Source organism: Dryobates pubescens, chromosome 22 (assembly GCF_014839835.1).
Source record: "Dryobates pubescens isolate bDryPub1 chromosome 22, bDryPub1.pri, whole genome shotgun sequence".
NCBI lineage: Eukaryota > Metazoa > Chordata > Aves > Piciformes > Picidae > Dryobates > Dryobates pubescens.
Genome location: NC_071633.1, coordinates 4,377,230 through 4,390,829, shown reverse-complemented (window position 1 = coordinate 4,390,829; position 13,600 = coordinate 4,377,230). Strand labels below are relative to the sequence as shown.

Below are 13,600 nucleotides of genomic sequence, written 5' to 3'. Positions count from 1 at the left end.
GTAAATGAGATTACAAAGTTCCTCCAGATCATATTGCACAGCTAACAAGACATCACCTAGAGAGATATGATATTTTCCCTTTTCTATTTTTTCTTCCCCAGAAGTGGACACTGAACTTCAAATGTGCTTGCTGTGTTGCATCAGAGACCCACCACTCAACTGCCTTTTGCATTCTAGTGCGAGGTGTCCCTGCCCAAGGCAGGGGGGTTGGGACTAGATGCTCCTTGAGGTCCCTTCCAACCCTAACAATTCTATGATTCTATGATTTAAATGCTCCCCTAAGAGAAAACACAGCTATTTTTTTTTTCTCTTAACTTCTGGCTACATGAAAGCATGTTACCATGGAAAAATGTGTGAACTTCAATTCACCAAAATAGATGCCTTGTAAGTCCATAAACCCTCTGAAACAGAATTAATACAATCAAATATAGAAGCAAACCTTCAAAGAGCAGAAATTTTGTTGATGTATCTTTTTAATAGAAAGTCTTCATTATGGGCAAACACTTATTACAGCCATAATTATTGTATCACACATGAACAAGCTTGGACTATTCCTCCTTCAGCATGAAGTCTAAGTTGCCAAGAGCTCTCTAAATCCCCAGCCAGAGGGAGAATTAGGAATGCACAGATCCCTTGGTAAGTCCAGGACCCTGGCTCACATCGGAATGGGTTGGAGTTCTTCAGTTCACTGGTCCTTGAAAGGACATCAGCATTTGGCCTTGACAGGGAGGTGTCAGTGGTCAAAACCTTCCCAGTTTTTCCTTTCCCAAGCAGACACCACCTTTATGTTATCATTAAAGCATGTGGCTAATTACAGCTGAAGCTTCAGTTCAGCATCAGAGCTCACTAGCTTGAAGAGCCTTCATCTGTGCAGGTAGATTACCAACTCCAAGATTAAATCCAGGCCTGCAGCACTAAATATCAAGTCCATCCCAGGAGAAAGCAATACAAAAGCTCTGCTTATTGCATTTCTCTTCCCTCTCGGAGGACTCCTCCCACGTTCTATGAAAAGGCTCAGATATTCCACAAGCTCCCTGCTTCATTTTCATCTCCTCCATTGAGTTTCACCCCCTTCAAAACCTCCTTCTCCCACAGAGCTAACGTGTGCCACACAGCAGTGCAAGCTGCACGGGCCAAGGCTGGGGAAAGGCTCCACACAGCAGCACCAGCAGACGTGCCCCAAACCCCGTGCCTAGGCAAGGTCACACCAACACCACTAGCCCAGCACTGTGCTCCTCAAGGCAGGGTACACACCCCCCACATCAGGCACCTCAGCAGCTGCTCTTGGGACTGCATTTACCTTGCCTCAGTCTGTACAACTCCAAGACTAAAACGACTAGAGAGGCTCAAGCATACGTGCAATGCTGTGCAGTAAGAATATCAACATTCTTCTCAAGCACCTCCTGTACAATCCCCAGACACAGCAGCAGGATCAATAGAGCCTGCTACAGCAGATACAAAAATTACCATCTTTCAAGAGGAATCACCTAGTCAGCAGCGTATTAATAAGCTCATTTCTGCAGCAGCTCTTTGGAGGGAGCCTTTGGGGGAAGGGTTCTCTCAATGATGAAATGAATTTTGCAGATAATTCTGATCCTGACAGCAATCAGGCTCCTCTTAGAGTAAGGATTGTCTGGATGACTGGTATCACTCTCTTCCTCCTTTCAGATGCATTTACTTTGCTTTCCTAATCTGATTGTAATGGTATTCTCTAGCCCTAAAAGAAATACTGGCTTTAAGGCCACACAAAGAAACCTGAAGGGTTTCTTTTTGAAGGAAGCAATTGCTGAGATACCCTTCAAAGCAAACAGACAAAGCTATCTTAAGTCTGCTCCACATTTCCTCCCACCACTGCTGTGCTAAAATCATTCTGTCTTGTCTGAAATCCAAATGTTTGGTCTTAGCAGGCAAGATACAAGTAGGAAGAGATCCTAGCTGTAAGAGGTGAGACTTTCAATCCCCTTGATTATGCCATGGAGCACTTCATTTCCCAGGAAGGCCACAGACACAGCAGGGCTGCTTGTGGAATAATCGCTGCGAGAAAGGACGGGGAACAAAAGCATAAATAAGAAAAACGGCAACTGGCCACAGTGACTTATGAATGTCACCTCCTCCCCTTCCTCTTCTGACACACTGAAGATCTAAAATACACATGAGGACATGGCTGAGAATGTGCTTTAATGCTGTACGTTTAGGGAGAGACCCAACAATTCATTAACTGTATTTAAAGTGAGAACATTCTTGGCAGGATGAAGATGATCCCCCAAACAATACCCAGCGCTTTCTTGTTACGCACATTATCGTGGCTCCAACACACATGCAAAAATGCTAAATGTTTTTTAATGCTCTTATTTCCCTGCAGATCTCTGTTTACATTAAGGAAAATAGATTGGGGGGGGGGGGGGGGGGGGCTAATATACGCTAAAACAGTGAAACAAATTGCTCTGAAGAAAAAAAAAAAGATGAGAAAAGGAGGTCCTGCTGAGCATGTGAATATATGGACAGAGATGTGCACTCTTTCCAAACTGGCAAAATACCAAGTTTGGGCAATGAGTAACGTCAAAATGTGAGGTTTTTGAAACTCTCAAGCAGGGTTAAAAAAATACAACCAATTATATGTCTGCCCTGGAGAAAGTTAGTAAAATATTCAAGCACGCATCAAGCAAAGTAAGGCATTTGTCAGCTTTCATTATGATCAATAAAAACTGGCAGCTCATTAGCATATCATTAGCTACCCTGCTGTTTCCAAAGTGTTAATGCAGAGAAATATTAATTTACAGTCCTATAATATCCCAGAGTTCCGAGGCTCTGCCTGCCTGCCTAAAAGACGACTTTAAGATGGGCGACTCGGATATAACTTCTTTTTCTCCTCCGTAGCTATAAACATATGTTTACCATCTGTGGAATTATGGGAAGCAGCTGAGGTAAAAACCCAGCAGCTGTAGAATGGAACGGTGCTATCAATTTCACTTCACAGTGACAGCTCAGCTGCTGCAGGATGAAACCCACTCTAGGTTCAGAGCAACTCTCGGACCATCGCTTCGGTGGCAAGTTTGCTTTTACCTGTGTTTCACAATTAACATTGGTGGTTGCTGTGCTCAAATCATTTCTGCATCTAATAAATCACCCTAGCTTGTTGAAATCTGGGCACTTTGAGGAGAGGTCCTCAGGAAAAAAAAACCAACAACTTGTAAAATGGAAGCTCTCCGTTCATAAGGCAAAAGGGAAACAGAGTGGGTGGTAAATCACCTTGGAGACAAATCCATGCCAGTATCGAGGGCAGGCAGATTGGCCTAGCACTGCACTACTAACACTTGCTCTGCAGCTTACTATCCAAAACTTGAGGAAATATCAGAAAACTTTTCTGTAGCCTGCTTACAAAGTAAAAGACTTCATTTTCAGGTGGAGGGGGCAGTCTGTTGGTGCATTTTGTTGGCCGGTCGGTTCAGAAATTCAGCCTCAAACAGAAACTCATACAGCCTCAGCAGGGGCCAAAAACAGCTGAAAGGAAACATACTGGAGAGGGCTTTTCATGGTGTAGGCAATTTCTTGGGCCTTGGCAATTTTGGTAATATATTGCCATTAATTGAATTTGAAATACATTGTTATTAATTGAATTCTCTTTCCTCTGAAAAGTTCCTCAGTCCCACACTGTCCTAAACAATGCTGATGTCTTGGGGAGCCTCATGAATGGAAAAAGGACAGGTTTCCCAGCTAGAAGGCGGGAGCAGCCAGAGTCCTTCCAGCTAGCCAACCTTTCAGCCCAGGCAGTTTGGAAGCAATGGAAGCTCCAAAGGTTAAAGAAGCTCATTAACAAAGCTCAGTGACCCATCATTCACTTTCTGTTGAGAAACTCAGTGACACACTTAGCTGATGAAAACAGAAAGAAAGGAAGGTACTCCAGGAACAGAAATATCCACTGGCTTGCAGTAAGGCAAATGCACTGCATACAACAGCCAGTAGTTGCCAAAGCTGGAAGGATCACAAGCCAGAAGACCTCTGCTCTGGAAGTCAGTGCTGACCGGGGCAAACATGAGTCACCCAAGGCAAACAGCAGAGGGCTAAGGGCATTCTACATATGAAATCAAGGAGGAAATGGCTCCCCAGCGTGAGTAAGACCATCACTATCTGGCCAGGAGACCACAGCAAAGCTGTTGCTTTGAGAAGGTTTGAGGATGAAAGCCAGGAACAGACTCCACCACTGTCTGCAGTCTCATTCTGTCCCCAGCAGTGGCAAGGCACAGCACAGCAGGTAGGTGAAACGTAAAGGAAGGCAATCAAACAAAACTCCCAAAGACTGCACTGCAGTCAGTGACCAGGACACTCTACCTTGCAGGAAGAGACCCTTTTCTCTAAGCATGGGACCTGCCTTGAATCCTAAGTCCACAGTTCCTACTGAAATTCACAGACCAGGTACCAGCAGTGTAAGGCAACTAATGAGAACTATCTTCTTGACTGTTTATTAATTTCCTCCTTTGTGTGGCATTTCAGATCTGCTTACCTTAAAGAAACCATGTTTCCTGTTCCTCTGTCCAAGCCATAAATTGCTTTCAGGTGTCAAATTAGTTTCTGGGGGATCGATGATGCGTTCATAAATCCTGCAAAGGGAATACATTGCCGTTACTGGATTCCTCCTTTTCCTCTGAAGAGTTCCTAGTCAAAAAAAATCAGTGAATGATAACAGATGAAAAGTAGAAACAAAAACAGGGACAGATTTTCAAATTTTCAGTAAATACAAAAATGTATCCTCAACAGTCAAAAGGTCTATTTACAAAACATATTGAAATCACTAATATTTGAAGACTGCACGTGACTGAAACTCCTCTTGTGCAGCTGTGCAGCCCTAGGATAACTTAACCCAGTGTCTGAACCCACCAGAGCAAGGAAGACAATAAAATGAGACCATCCTAGCCTAGGGGTGGTCCTTCAAACTCAACTACCCACTCTGGAGAACAAGGGAAGTCACACTCAAGATCCAACCAGAAGGACAGCACCCCGTGGAAGACACCCACGCAGGAGCAGTTCGTGGGGAAGAACTCACACTGGAGCTCCTGGAGGACTCTCTCCCATGGGAGAGGCCCCATGCTGGAGCAGGACAAGGGTGTGCAGAGGAAGGAGTGGCAGAGATGTGATCATCTGACCCCAGCCCCTATTCCCTGTTCCCTTAAACTGCTTGTGGAAAGATGTAGAGAAATTGGGAATGAAGTGGAGCCTGGGAAGAAGGCAAGGATGAGGAGAAACTGTTTTAAGATTCAGGTTTATTTCTCATTACCCTATTCTAATTTGATTGGTAATAAATTCATTTCCCTGAGTCAGGTCTATTTTGCCTGTGAAGGTAACTGGTAAGTGATCTCCCTGTCCTTATCCTGACCCACGAGCCTTTCATTCTACTTTCTCTCCCCTGTCCAGTTGAGGAGGAAGGGTGATACAGCAGCTTTGGTGCGCACCAGGCATCCAGCCAAGGTCAAACTCACTCTGCCAAGTTATTGGAAAATTCATACATTTGCAGAGACCTAGAATAACTTCCCAGCATTAAAGAGCATCAAGAAATCTCTGCAAGGTTAGTTTGGGGTTGTGGGGTATTTTTTTGGTGCAAGTCCAAAGTGTCAGATATTCCACTCACTTTTGCCTATCCAGAAAAGAAGGAAATCCTTTGTCAAAACCAAATCAAAGCCTGGTAAAAAAAACAGAGGTAAACTTACAACATCCTTAAAAAGAATAGCATAGAATAGCATAGAATAGAATAGCATAGAATAGAATAGCATCATATAGAATAGCATAGTATAGTATAGAATAAACCAGGTTGGAAGAGACCTTTGAGATCATCATGTCCAACCTATCATCCAACACCACCCAACCAACTAAACCATGCAACCAAGCATCCTGTCAAACCTTGCCCTGAACACCCCCAGCGACAGCGACCCCACGACCTCCTCAGGCAGCCCATTCCAGTGGGCAATCACCCTCTCTGTGTAAAACTTCCTCCTAACCTCCAGCCTAAACCTCCCCTGATGCAGCCTGAGACTGTGTCCTCTTGTTCTGGTACTGGTTGCCTGGGAGAAGAGACCAACCTCTGCCTCACTACAACCCCTCTTCAGGTAGTTGTAGAGAGCAATAAGGTCACCCCTGAGTCTCCTCCTCTCCAGGCTAAGGAACCCTAGAATAGAATAGAATAGAATAGAATAGAATAGAATAGAATAGTATAGTATAGTATAGTATAGTATAGTATAGTATAGTATAGTATAGAATAGAATAGAATAGAATAGAATAGAATAGAATAGAATAATCCAAGCTGGAAAAGACCTTTGAGATCATCAAGTCCAACCTGTCACCCAACACCATCTAAACCATGGCACCAAGTGCCCCATCCAGTCTCCTCTTAAACACGTCCAGTGATGGTGACTCCACCACCTCCCTGGGCAGCACATTCCAATGACCAAACAAACAACAACAAAAAAGCTTAAACCTAAGGACAAATCAGTTACATGAAAATTCCAACTGAAGAATGTGAGTACATAATTCAGAAGATTTCTTCTAATACTCCTGATTTTATTATTATCATCCTCCATAATTCATCACATTTCTTCAACATGATACATTCAAAGGTCTATGAAATTTTTGCCTCCACCAGCTAAACTCTACTTACTATCTATAAAACTACCATGCTGAGCTGGTGTACTGGTTAAAACAGCAAAACAAGATGATACTCCTCAAAAACACATTTTGAGGCCACAGGAATCTTGCATGCAAAATCTCTATCAGTATTTAAGAGTGTAAACAGACCCCTTCTGCCATACCTCATGCAAAACTGAAGATCTGCTCAAATGCAAAACTGCTGCAAATTAAGACCCCACCAGGAGTACTGCCTCCAAATTCTGGAGCCTCTCTTACAGGAAAGATCTGGAGGTGCTGAAACATGTCCAGAGAAGGGCCACAAGGATGATTAGAGGACGAGAGCTCCTCTTCTATGAGAACAGACTGAGGGAGTTGGGGCTGTTCAGTCTGGAGAAGAGAAGGCTCCAAGGAGACCTAATTGTGGGTTTCCAGTATTCTGAAGGGGGCTACAAGAAAGCCGGGGAGGGACTTTTTTAGGGTGTCAGGGAGTGATAGGACTAGGGTGAATGGAGCAAAACTAGAAGTGGGGAGATTCAGATTGGATGTCAGGAAGAAGTTCTTCCCCATGAGGGTGGTGAGACACTGGAACAGGTTGCCCAGGGAGGTGGTGGAAGCCTCATCCTTGGAGGTTTTGAAGGCCAGGCTGGATGTGGCTGTGAGCAACCTGATCTAGTGTGGGGTGTCCCTGCCCATGGCAGGGAGGTTGGAACTAGATGATCCTTGAGGTCCCTTCCAACCCTAACAATTCTTATGATTCTAAGAAGGAACAAAGAATTGACATTCTCCTGGAGAAAGCAAATCACTGAGCTGCACTATCACATTAGGAATTTCTCTTAGGATATATCATCCATCTTTATTCAGGTTAATAATGTCCTCACCAGAAAATGTTTTATCTTGTAAAAAGACTAGTCAGTATTCCATAAAGAACTCCATTTCTGCTAACAGATAAAATCCCCATGCAGATCAGGTTCAACAATGCTCTTTATTGCAGGATATTTGCTTTTTATTCACCTGCCCTAGTTAAAGTTTATAAAGGAACTCTACACTATCTGTCTGCAATTACATATTAAAAAAGGAATAAAAAAATCTGGCATTACTACATGACATTTCAACAACAGCAAGGAAGGAAGACAAATCAGAGACAGGCTAACGTGCTTTACCTCATTTTTTTCTGACAACAAAGGCTTTCAATCTACATGCAAAAGGCTGTAGCAACCTTACTTCCAGATGCTCCTCAGCAAGTGCCATTCTCCAAGACTTGCTCAAGATTCTCCACATTCCCCTCCTCTAATTACATTTCTGAAGCAGGTATTTACCTTAAATTAAGGGATTAATTAAAGGTCAGTTTGTGCCTTATTCCATATACATCTAAGAGATTGGGGGTTGTTCTCTGTAGATCTGCCCACGGAGAAACAGGCTTAGGATTCAAGAGGAGTATTCCTATCCTTCCCTTGCAGCACTCCTCGAGCAGGTATGTGAGATTTCACAGGTATTGAAGATGCCCTGTGCATACAAAATTCAGGTGAGGCTGGTGCAAGCAGGTGGCAACAAGGCTTCACCCACTTACAAATGTATCAAATCCTACTGATTATTCAGGCAATTTTTCCGGAGTTTTCTACACTTAGAGGAACTCCTAGAGCACAAACTTATAGGTGAAACTCTCTTACAACTATTGCTTATGAAGTGGGGAAAAACCCTCAGTCTGCTCCCCTTCTTATATTGATTTTCTTTTGGAAGAAGAGAGAGGTGTTGCAGGTTGAAAAACTACTGTTGCTCAATAGCCACAAAAAGCTGCTTCTGTTTCTTTTTACAGCTACATTAAGCTTCCACATCATTCTCATTCCCTTGCTTGATGTTCTGGGCTGAAGCATGTCATCTACTATGGCTTTATCCATGCTTGACCAATACTTAGCGTTTGGCATATGAATAGCTAAATTGCACCTACTACACTTCCAGTTTATGAAATGCTGGTCTAGAGCTCCTTGGAGATCTGTTTCCAATCCATTTGGCTTTGATACCCATGCAGAGAAATGTGCAGTACACTTCACACGAACAAGAATACTTCGAAAGAGGACTCCAGGGAACTATGGTGTCTAAAAATACTGCAGACTGAACAGCCCCTCCAGCATGAGGAGGGCCAGGGCTCCAGGTTAATGGAAGCCCTGCTTCATACTTAAGACATTCAGATTTATGATTACTGCATTCACTTTCCAAGAGAAAGCTTGATTTGCTCCTACTTTGTGCTGACATATTTCAGAGAAGCTAGACCATACACCTGGAGTAATACAGCCACAAACCAATCCTCCTTTCTTGAGGTGGCCATGCTCAGGATATCTTCACTAACCACTGATCCATTTAGCTAAACACAGTAAGAAAAACATCTGCTAATTGCCCTTTGACAAAGACCCGCTCTATCTTTGTGGTTTGTGTCTATTTCTCTGATCTATCTGCACACTTTATTTTCTTATGCAATCCTCAGAAACACCTTTTTCAAGGACACATTCCAAACAGGCATCTGTGACATAATGAATCCAAAAAAAAAAACCCAGAAAAATCTATAAAGTAATCAGTAGGTTCCTGAAAGGAAGCACATCTAAAGTATTTCCATGCACACACACTTTTCTCTGCATAGAGAAAGAACCTCTCTAGAAATCAGCTTCTGTTTTGACAGGACAGATGCCTTCCACATATTCAATCTAACATTATTTTTCTTATCTATATAATTATCTGGTAAAATAGGGAAATACTCTCATTTTACATGTGTGCAAACTGAATCACAGCAAGACTGATTAACCAAGATCAGTCAGGGAGGGTCACTGCCCAAAATCTAAGCCATTAGACTGGACACCACCAGGCTTACCTGCCTCTTTCACTGATCCCCATTCCCTCTGGGAACAAAAATAACCCAACATTGCATGGAATTGTGTCTCACAGTGAATAAGAGATCTTAGAAGCAAGTTTTAGTCTTGAAAAGTATTTCCACTTCTGTGGAAATATAGCTCTGCTTCCTACATACAATATCTGCCATGCCAGAAGCATTTTGAAAAGAGCTGAAATATTGAGCAGAACACAAAAATAAACTTTGTGGCTGCTCACATTAGCATACATCAGCCAGCGTGGACTGATCAGGAGATGCAACTGCCTGCAGTCCTCAACAATAAAACACACTACAACTCCAGCAGTTGCTAGAAAGTAACACAGCACATCATGCTATCTTCACACACTTTCAGGTCTAAAATACAAGCAGGTTACTAAAAATCATAACAATACCTTCTCAAGTTTGCAAGCCAGATATGGACCAGACAGATTGATTTTATTGAGGGGTTTTATTTGAGGGGTCTGGAGCACAGCCCTATGAGGAGAGGCTGAAGAAGCTGGAGTTGCTTAGCCTAAAGAAGAAGAGGCTCAGGGAAGACCTTCTTGCTGTCTACAACTACCTGAAGGGAGGTTGTAACCACATGGGGGTTGGTCTCTTCTCCCAGGCAACCAGAACAAGAGGACACAGTCTCAAGCTGTGCCAGGGGAGGTTTAGGCTGGATGTTAGGAAGAAGTTCTTCATAGAAAGAGTAATTGGCCATTGGAATGTGCTGCCCAGGGAGGCATTGGAGTCACCATCACTGGAGATGTTTAGGAAGGGACTGGGTGAAGCACTTGATGCCATAGTTTAGTTGATTAGATGGTGTTGGATGATAGGTTGGACTTGATAATCTCAAAGGTTTTTTCCAACCTGGTTAATTCTATTCTATTAGTAGTACAATTAAGAAACAAATAGCTGCAGTTTAAATACTCTTGTGGCTGAGGAACCTCATTTCTCAGCCCTTGGCCTCTATCAATCCAAGAACTTGCTGCCATACTGACTCTCTGAAATCTATAAATTTCCATGTAGTGACAAGGTGTTGAATTCATCACACCCAATTTGATGCCTCAAAAGTTTACATCTACAGTGGAGCTAGTTCTCTAGAGTCATTTATTTAATGAAGAGACATAAGTGTTTCTAGGATGTGATTCATCTTACATTAAATGAATCACTCTCAGAAGGCACCTCCAATAATCACACAGGAACCCTTGCTGACACCAGGGTGAATCATCAAAACAGATTTTTGCAATTCAAAGCCTGATCCTCAAAACTGACAGTCTCTTGCAACCATTTGTTACCCTGTATACATCCATCTGGATCCACAGATGCTTTAAATAAACTGAAGGGTCTAGAGAAGTCACACAAAATACTGCACTGCTCATAGCAGTATCTTTGAAATAGCACACTCAACTATGGCAACAGAAAGTCAGAGAAAGGCAGGTTTTGCACCAGCCTTTTTCTCAGTCTCATTTTACACAATGAATCACAGAAACAGTCAGGTTGGAAAAGACCTTCAGGATCACCATGTCCAACCATTAGCCCTACTCTACAAGGTTCAGCCCCTAAATCATATTCCCAAGCACCACATCTAAATGACCTTTAAACACTTCCAGGATTGGTGACTCCACCACCTCCCTGGGCAGCACATTCCAAAGCCTGACCACTCTTTCCCTGAAAAAATGTTTCCTAATGTCCACTCTAAACCTAACCAGTTGCAGCTTGAGGCCATTCCCTTTTGTTCTATCACTAATTACCTCTGAGAGGAGACCAGCACCAGCCCCTACACAATATCCTTTCAGGTAGTTGTAGGCAGCAATGAGGTCTCCCCTCAGACTCCTCTTTTTCAAGTTAACCAGCCCCAGCTCCCTCAGACCCTCTTCAAAAGATTTATCCTCCAGGCCCTTCACCCACTTTCCAGAGGTGTTGACTACCTTGACTGTTGCTGCCACCTCCAGCTGAGGCTGCAAAAACATGGTATATGTGAAATGGTAAATGCCAGATCTCCTTGCACAGACCATGATATAACAACAACCAGCTGCTCCCAAAAGTCTGTCCAAAATGTTTTCTGATTCCCAACTGCACAGAGAAACTGCTGATCCTATCAGTCTCTAGCTTTAAGATAGAACATTGGCATTTGTCTTTAAGTCTATTCTTCTGATGGGATTAAGAACTGATTTAAAAACTAAATACTAGGATAGGATCTGGAGATGCTGGGAAGTGCCCAGAGAAGGGCCACGAGGATGAGCGGAGGGCTGGAGCACCTCTCCTATGAGAACAGACTGAGGGAGTTGGGGTTGTTCAGTCTGGAGAAGAGAAGGCTCCAAGGAGACCTTATTGTGGCCTTCCAGTATCTTAAGGGGGCTACAAGAAAGCTGGGGAGGGACTTTTTTAGGGTGTCAGGGACTGACAAGACTAGGGGGAATGGAACATAAATAGAAATGGGTAGATTCAGATTGGATGTTAGGAAGAAGTTCTTCCCCATGAGGGTAGTGAGATACTGGAATAGGTCTAGCATAGAAGCTCCATCCCTGGAGGTTTTTAAGGCTAGGCTGGATGTGACTCTGAGCAACCTGCTGTAGTGTGAGGTGTCCCTGCCCACAGCAAAGGGTTAGAACTAGATGATCCTTGAGGTCCCTTCCAATCCTAACAATTCTATGAGATCTTTACAGATTTCTCTTTTAACCCATTTTCTATATGCTTCCCAATGAAAATATGTCAATAAGAATATGATTGGATTTTCTTGACAGTGTTTACAGATAAGATGCATTCTCTGACATGAATTCACTTCTGGAGCAACTTTAACTGAATTATTCATTCCATTTCCACTGTAAAATAATCTTCCTGAGGCAAATTTGGATATTTGTGTGTGTGTGTGCTATCTTCTCTGTTGTAGTAAAGGAGTTCACAATCACTTAACAGGAAAGCAATTTAGATTGAAATCTCAGGGTTTGAGGGAAGTCTTTTGTTATTAAATTTTGAATATACAATAGCAACTGTCAACTATTTAATCAAAGTCACTGTTTAGCTCTGGGAGACAAAGTTAGGAGTGTCCAGTAACAGTATGTGTTAAGTGAAGGACTCAAGAGTGTGCTCAGGTTTTAAACCCTCTGCCATCTACTTCGCTGACTTTCCTGTATAATCACAGAGATAAAGTTAATGTATTCTACTTCTTAGTTTAACTGTTCCAAGTACAAACGTAAATCTGAAAATAAAAATGTATCTAAATGAAACTCTATAAGCAACCTCTTTTTCTCTTCATTCAAGAGAAATGTACAGCAACTCTGAAAATTATCTAACAAACAGGAGGAAAACAAATGCAAGCAAAGATAGTTGGAAGAGTACGTGCCACTGCCAAGATCAGGGCTTTAATTCTCCACACAAATTGAGTATGGGCACATTCACAGAGCTATTATCTGTGTGGGGCTTTCTTTACAAAACACATTAGACTTTTCACACAATCACAGAATGTTAGAGGCTGGCAGGGACCTTGAAAGCTCATCCTGTCCAACCTCCCTGCCACAGCAGGGTCACCTATACCAGATTACACAGGAACGCATCCAGACAGGTCATGAATATCTCCAAAGAGGAAGACTCCACAACCCCCTGGGCAGTCTGTTCCAGTGTTCTGTTACCCTCACAGTGAAAAAATTCTCTCTCATGTTTCCATGGAACTTCCTATGCCTCACCTTCCACCATTGCCTGTTGTCCTGTCATTAGGCATGACTGAGCAGAGCCTGGCTCCATCCCCTTGGCACTCACCCTTTACGTCTTCACAAACATTAATGAGGTCACCCCTCAGTCTCCTCCTCTCCAAACTAAATAGCCCCTCAGCTCCCTCAGACTCTCCTCTTAAGGAAGATGTTCCACTCCTACAAACTTATCAATGAATTTTAGCAGCATCTCTCAGGCATTGAACAAAAATCAGTCATTGTTATTGACTGAAAGTAGAAGACTGGACCCTCTAAATGATGTGACATTGGCCACATGAAGGGCAAAAGTCTGCCTTTCTCAGAGTACTACACCTGTACAGTATCTTCTATCTGGAAATCCTTACTTAAACTCAAACTCCTTTACCAGCAAGGTCAATATTATTAACTTTACAAGGCAAGTGACAAAACAGATACAATT

General features: G+C 42.8%; 1 protein-coding gene across 3 annotated transcripts in view; it reads right to left on the bottom strand.

Moving 5' to 3' along the window:
- The window catches only part of NELL1 (neural EGFL like 1), a 343,290-nt gene that overhangs the window by 269,623 nt on the left and 60,067 nt on the right, over positions 1–13,600 (bottom strand). For all 3 annotated transcript variants that reach the window (XM_054171658.1, XM_054171659.1, XM_054171660.1), the window contains exon 5: positions 4,502–4,598. In XM_054171658.1, coding sequence (XP_054027633.1) covers positions 4,502–4,598 — 97 coding nt within the window. The remainder of the gene's footprint in view (positions 1–4,501; positions 4,599–13,600) is intronic.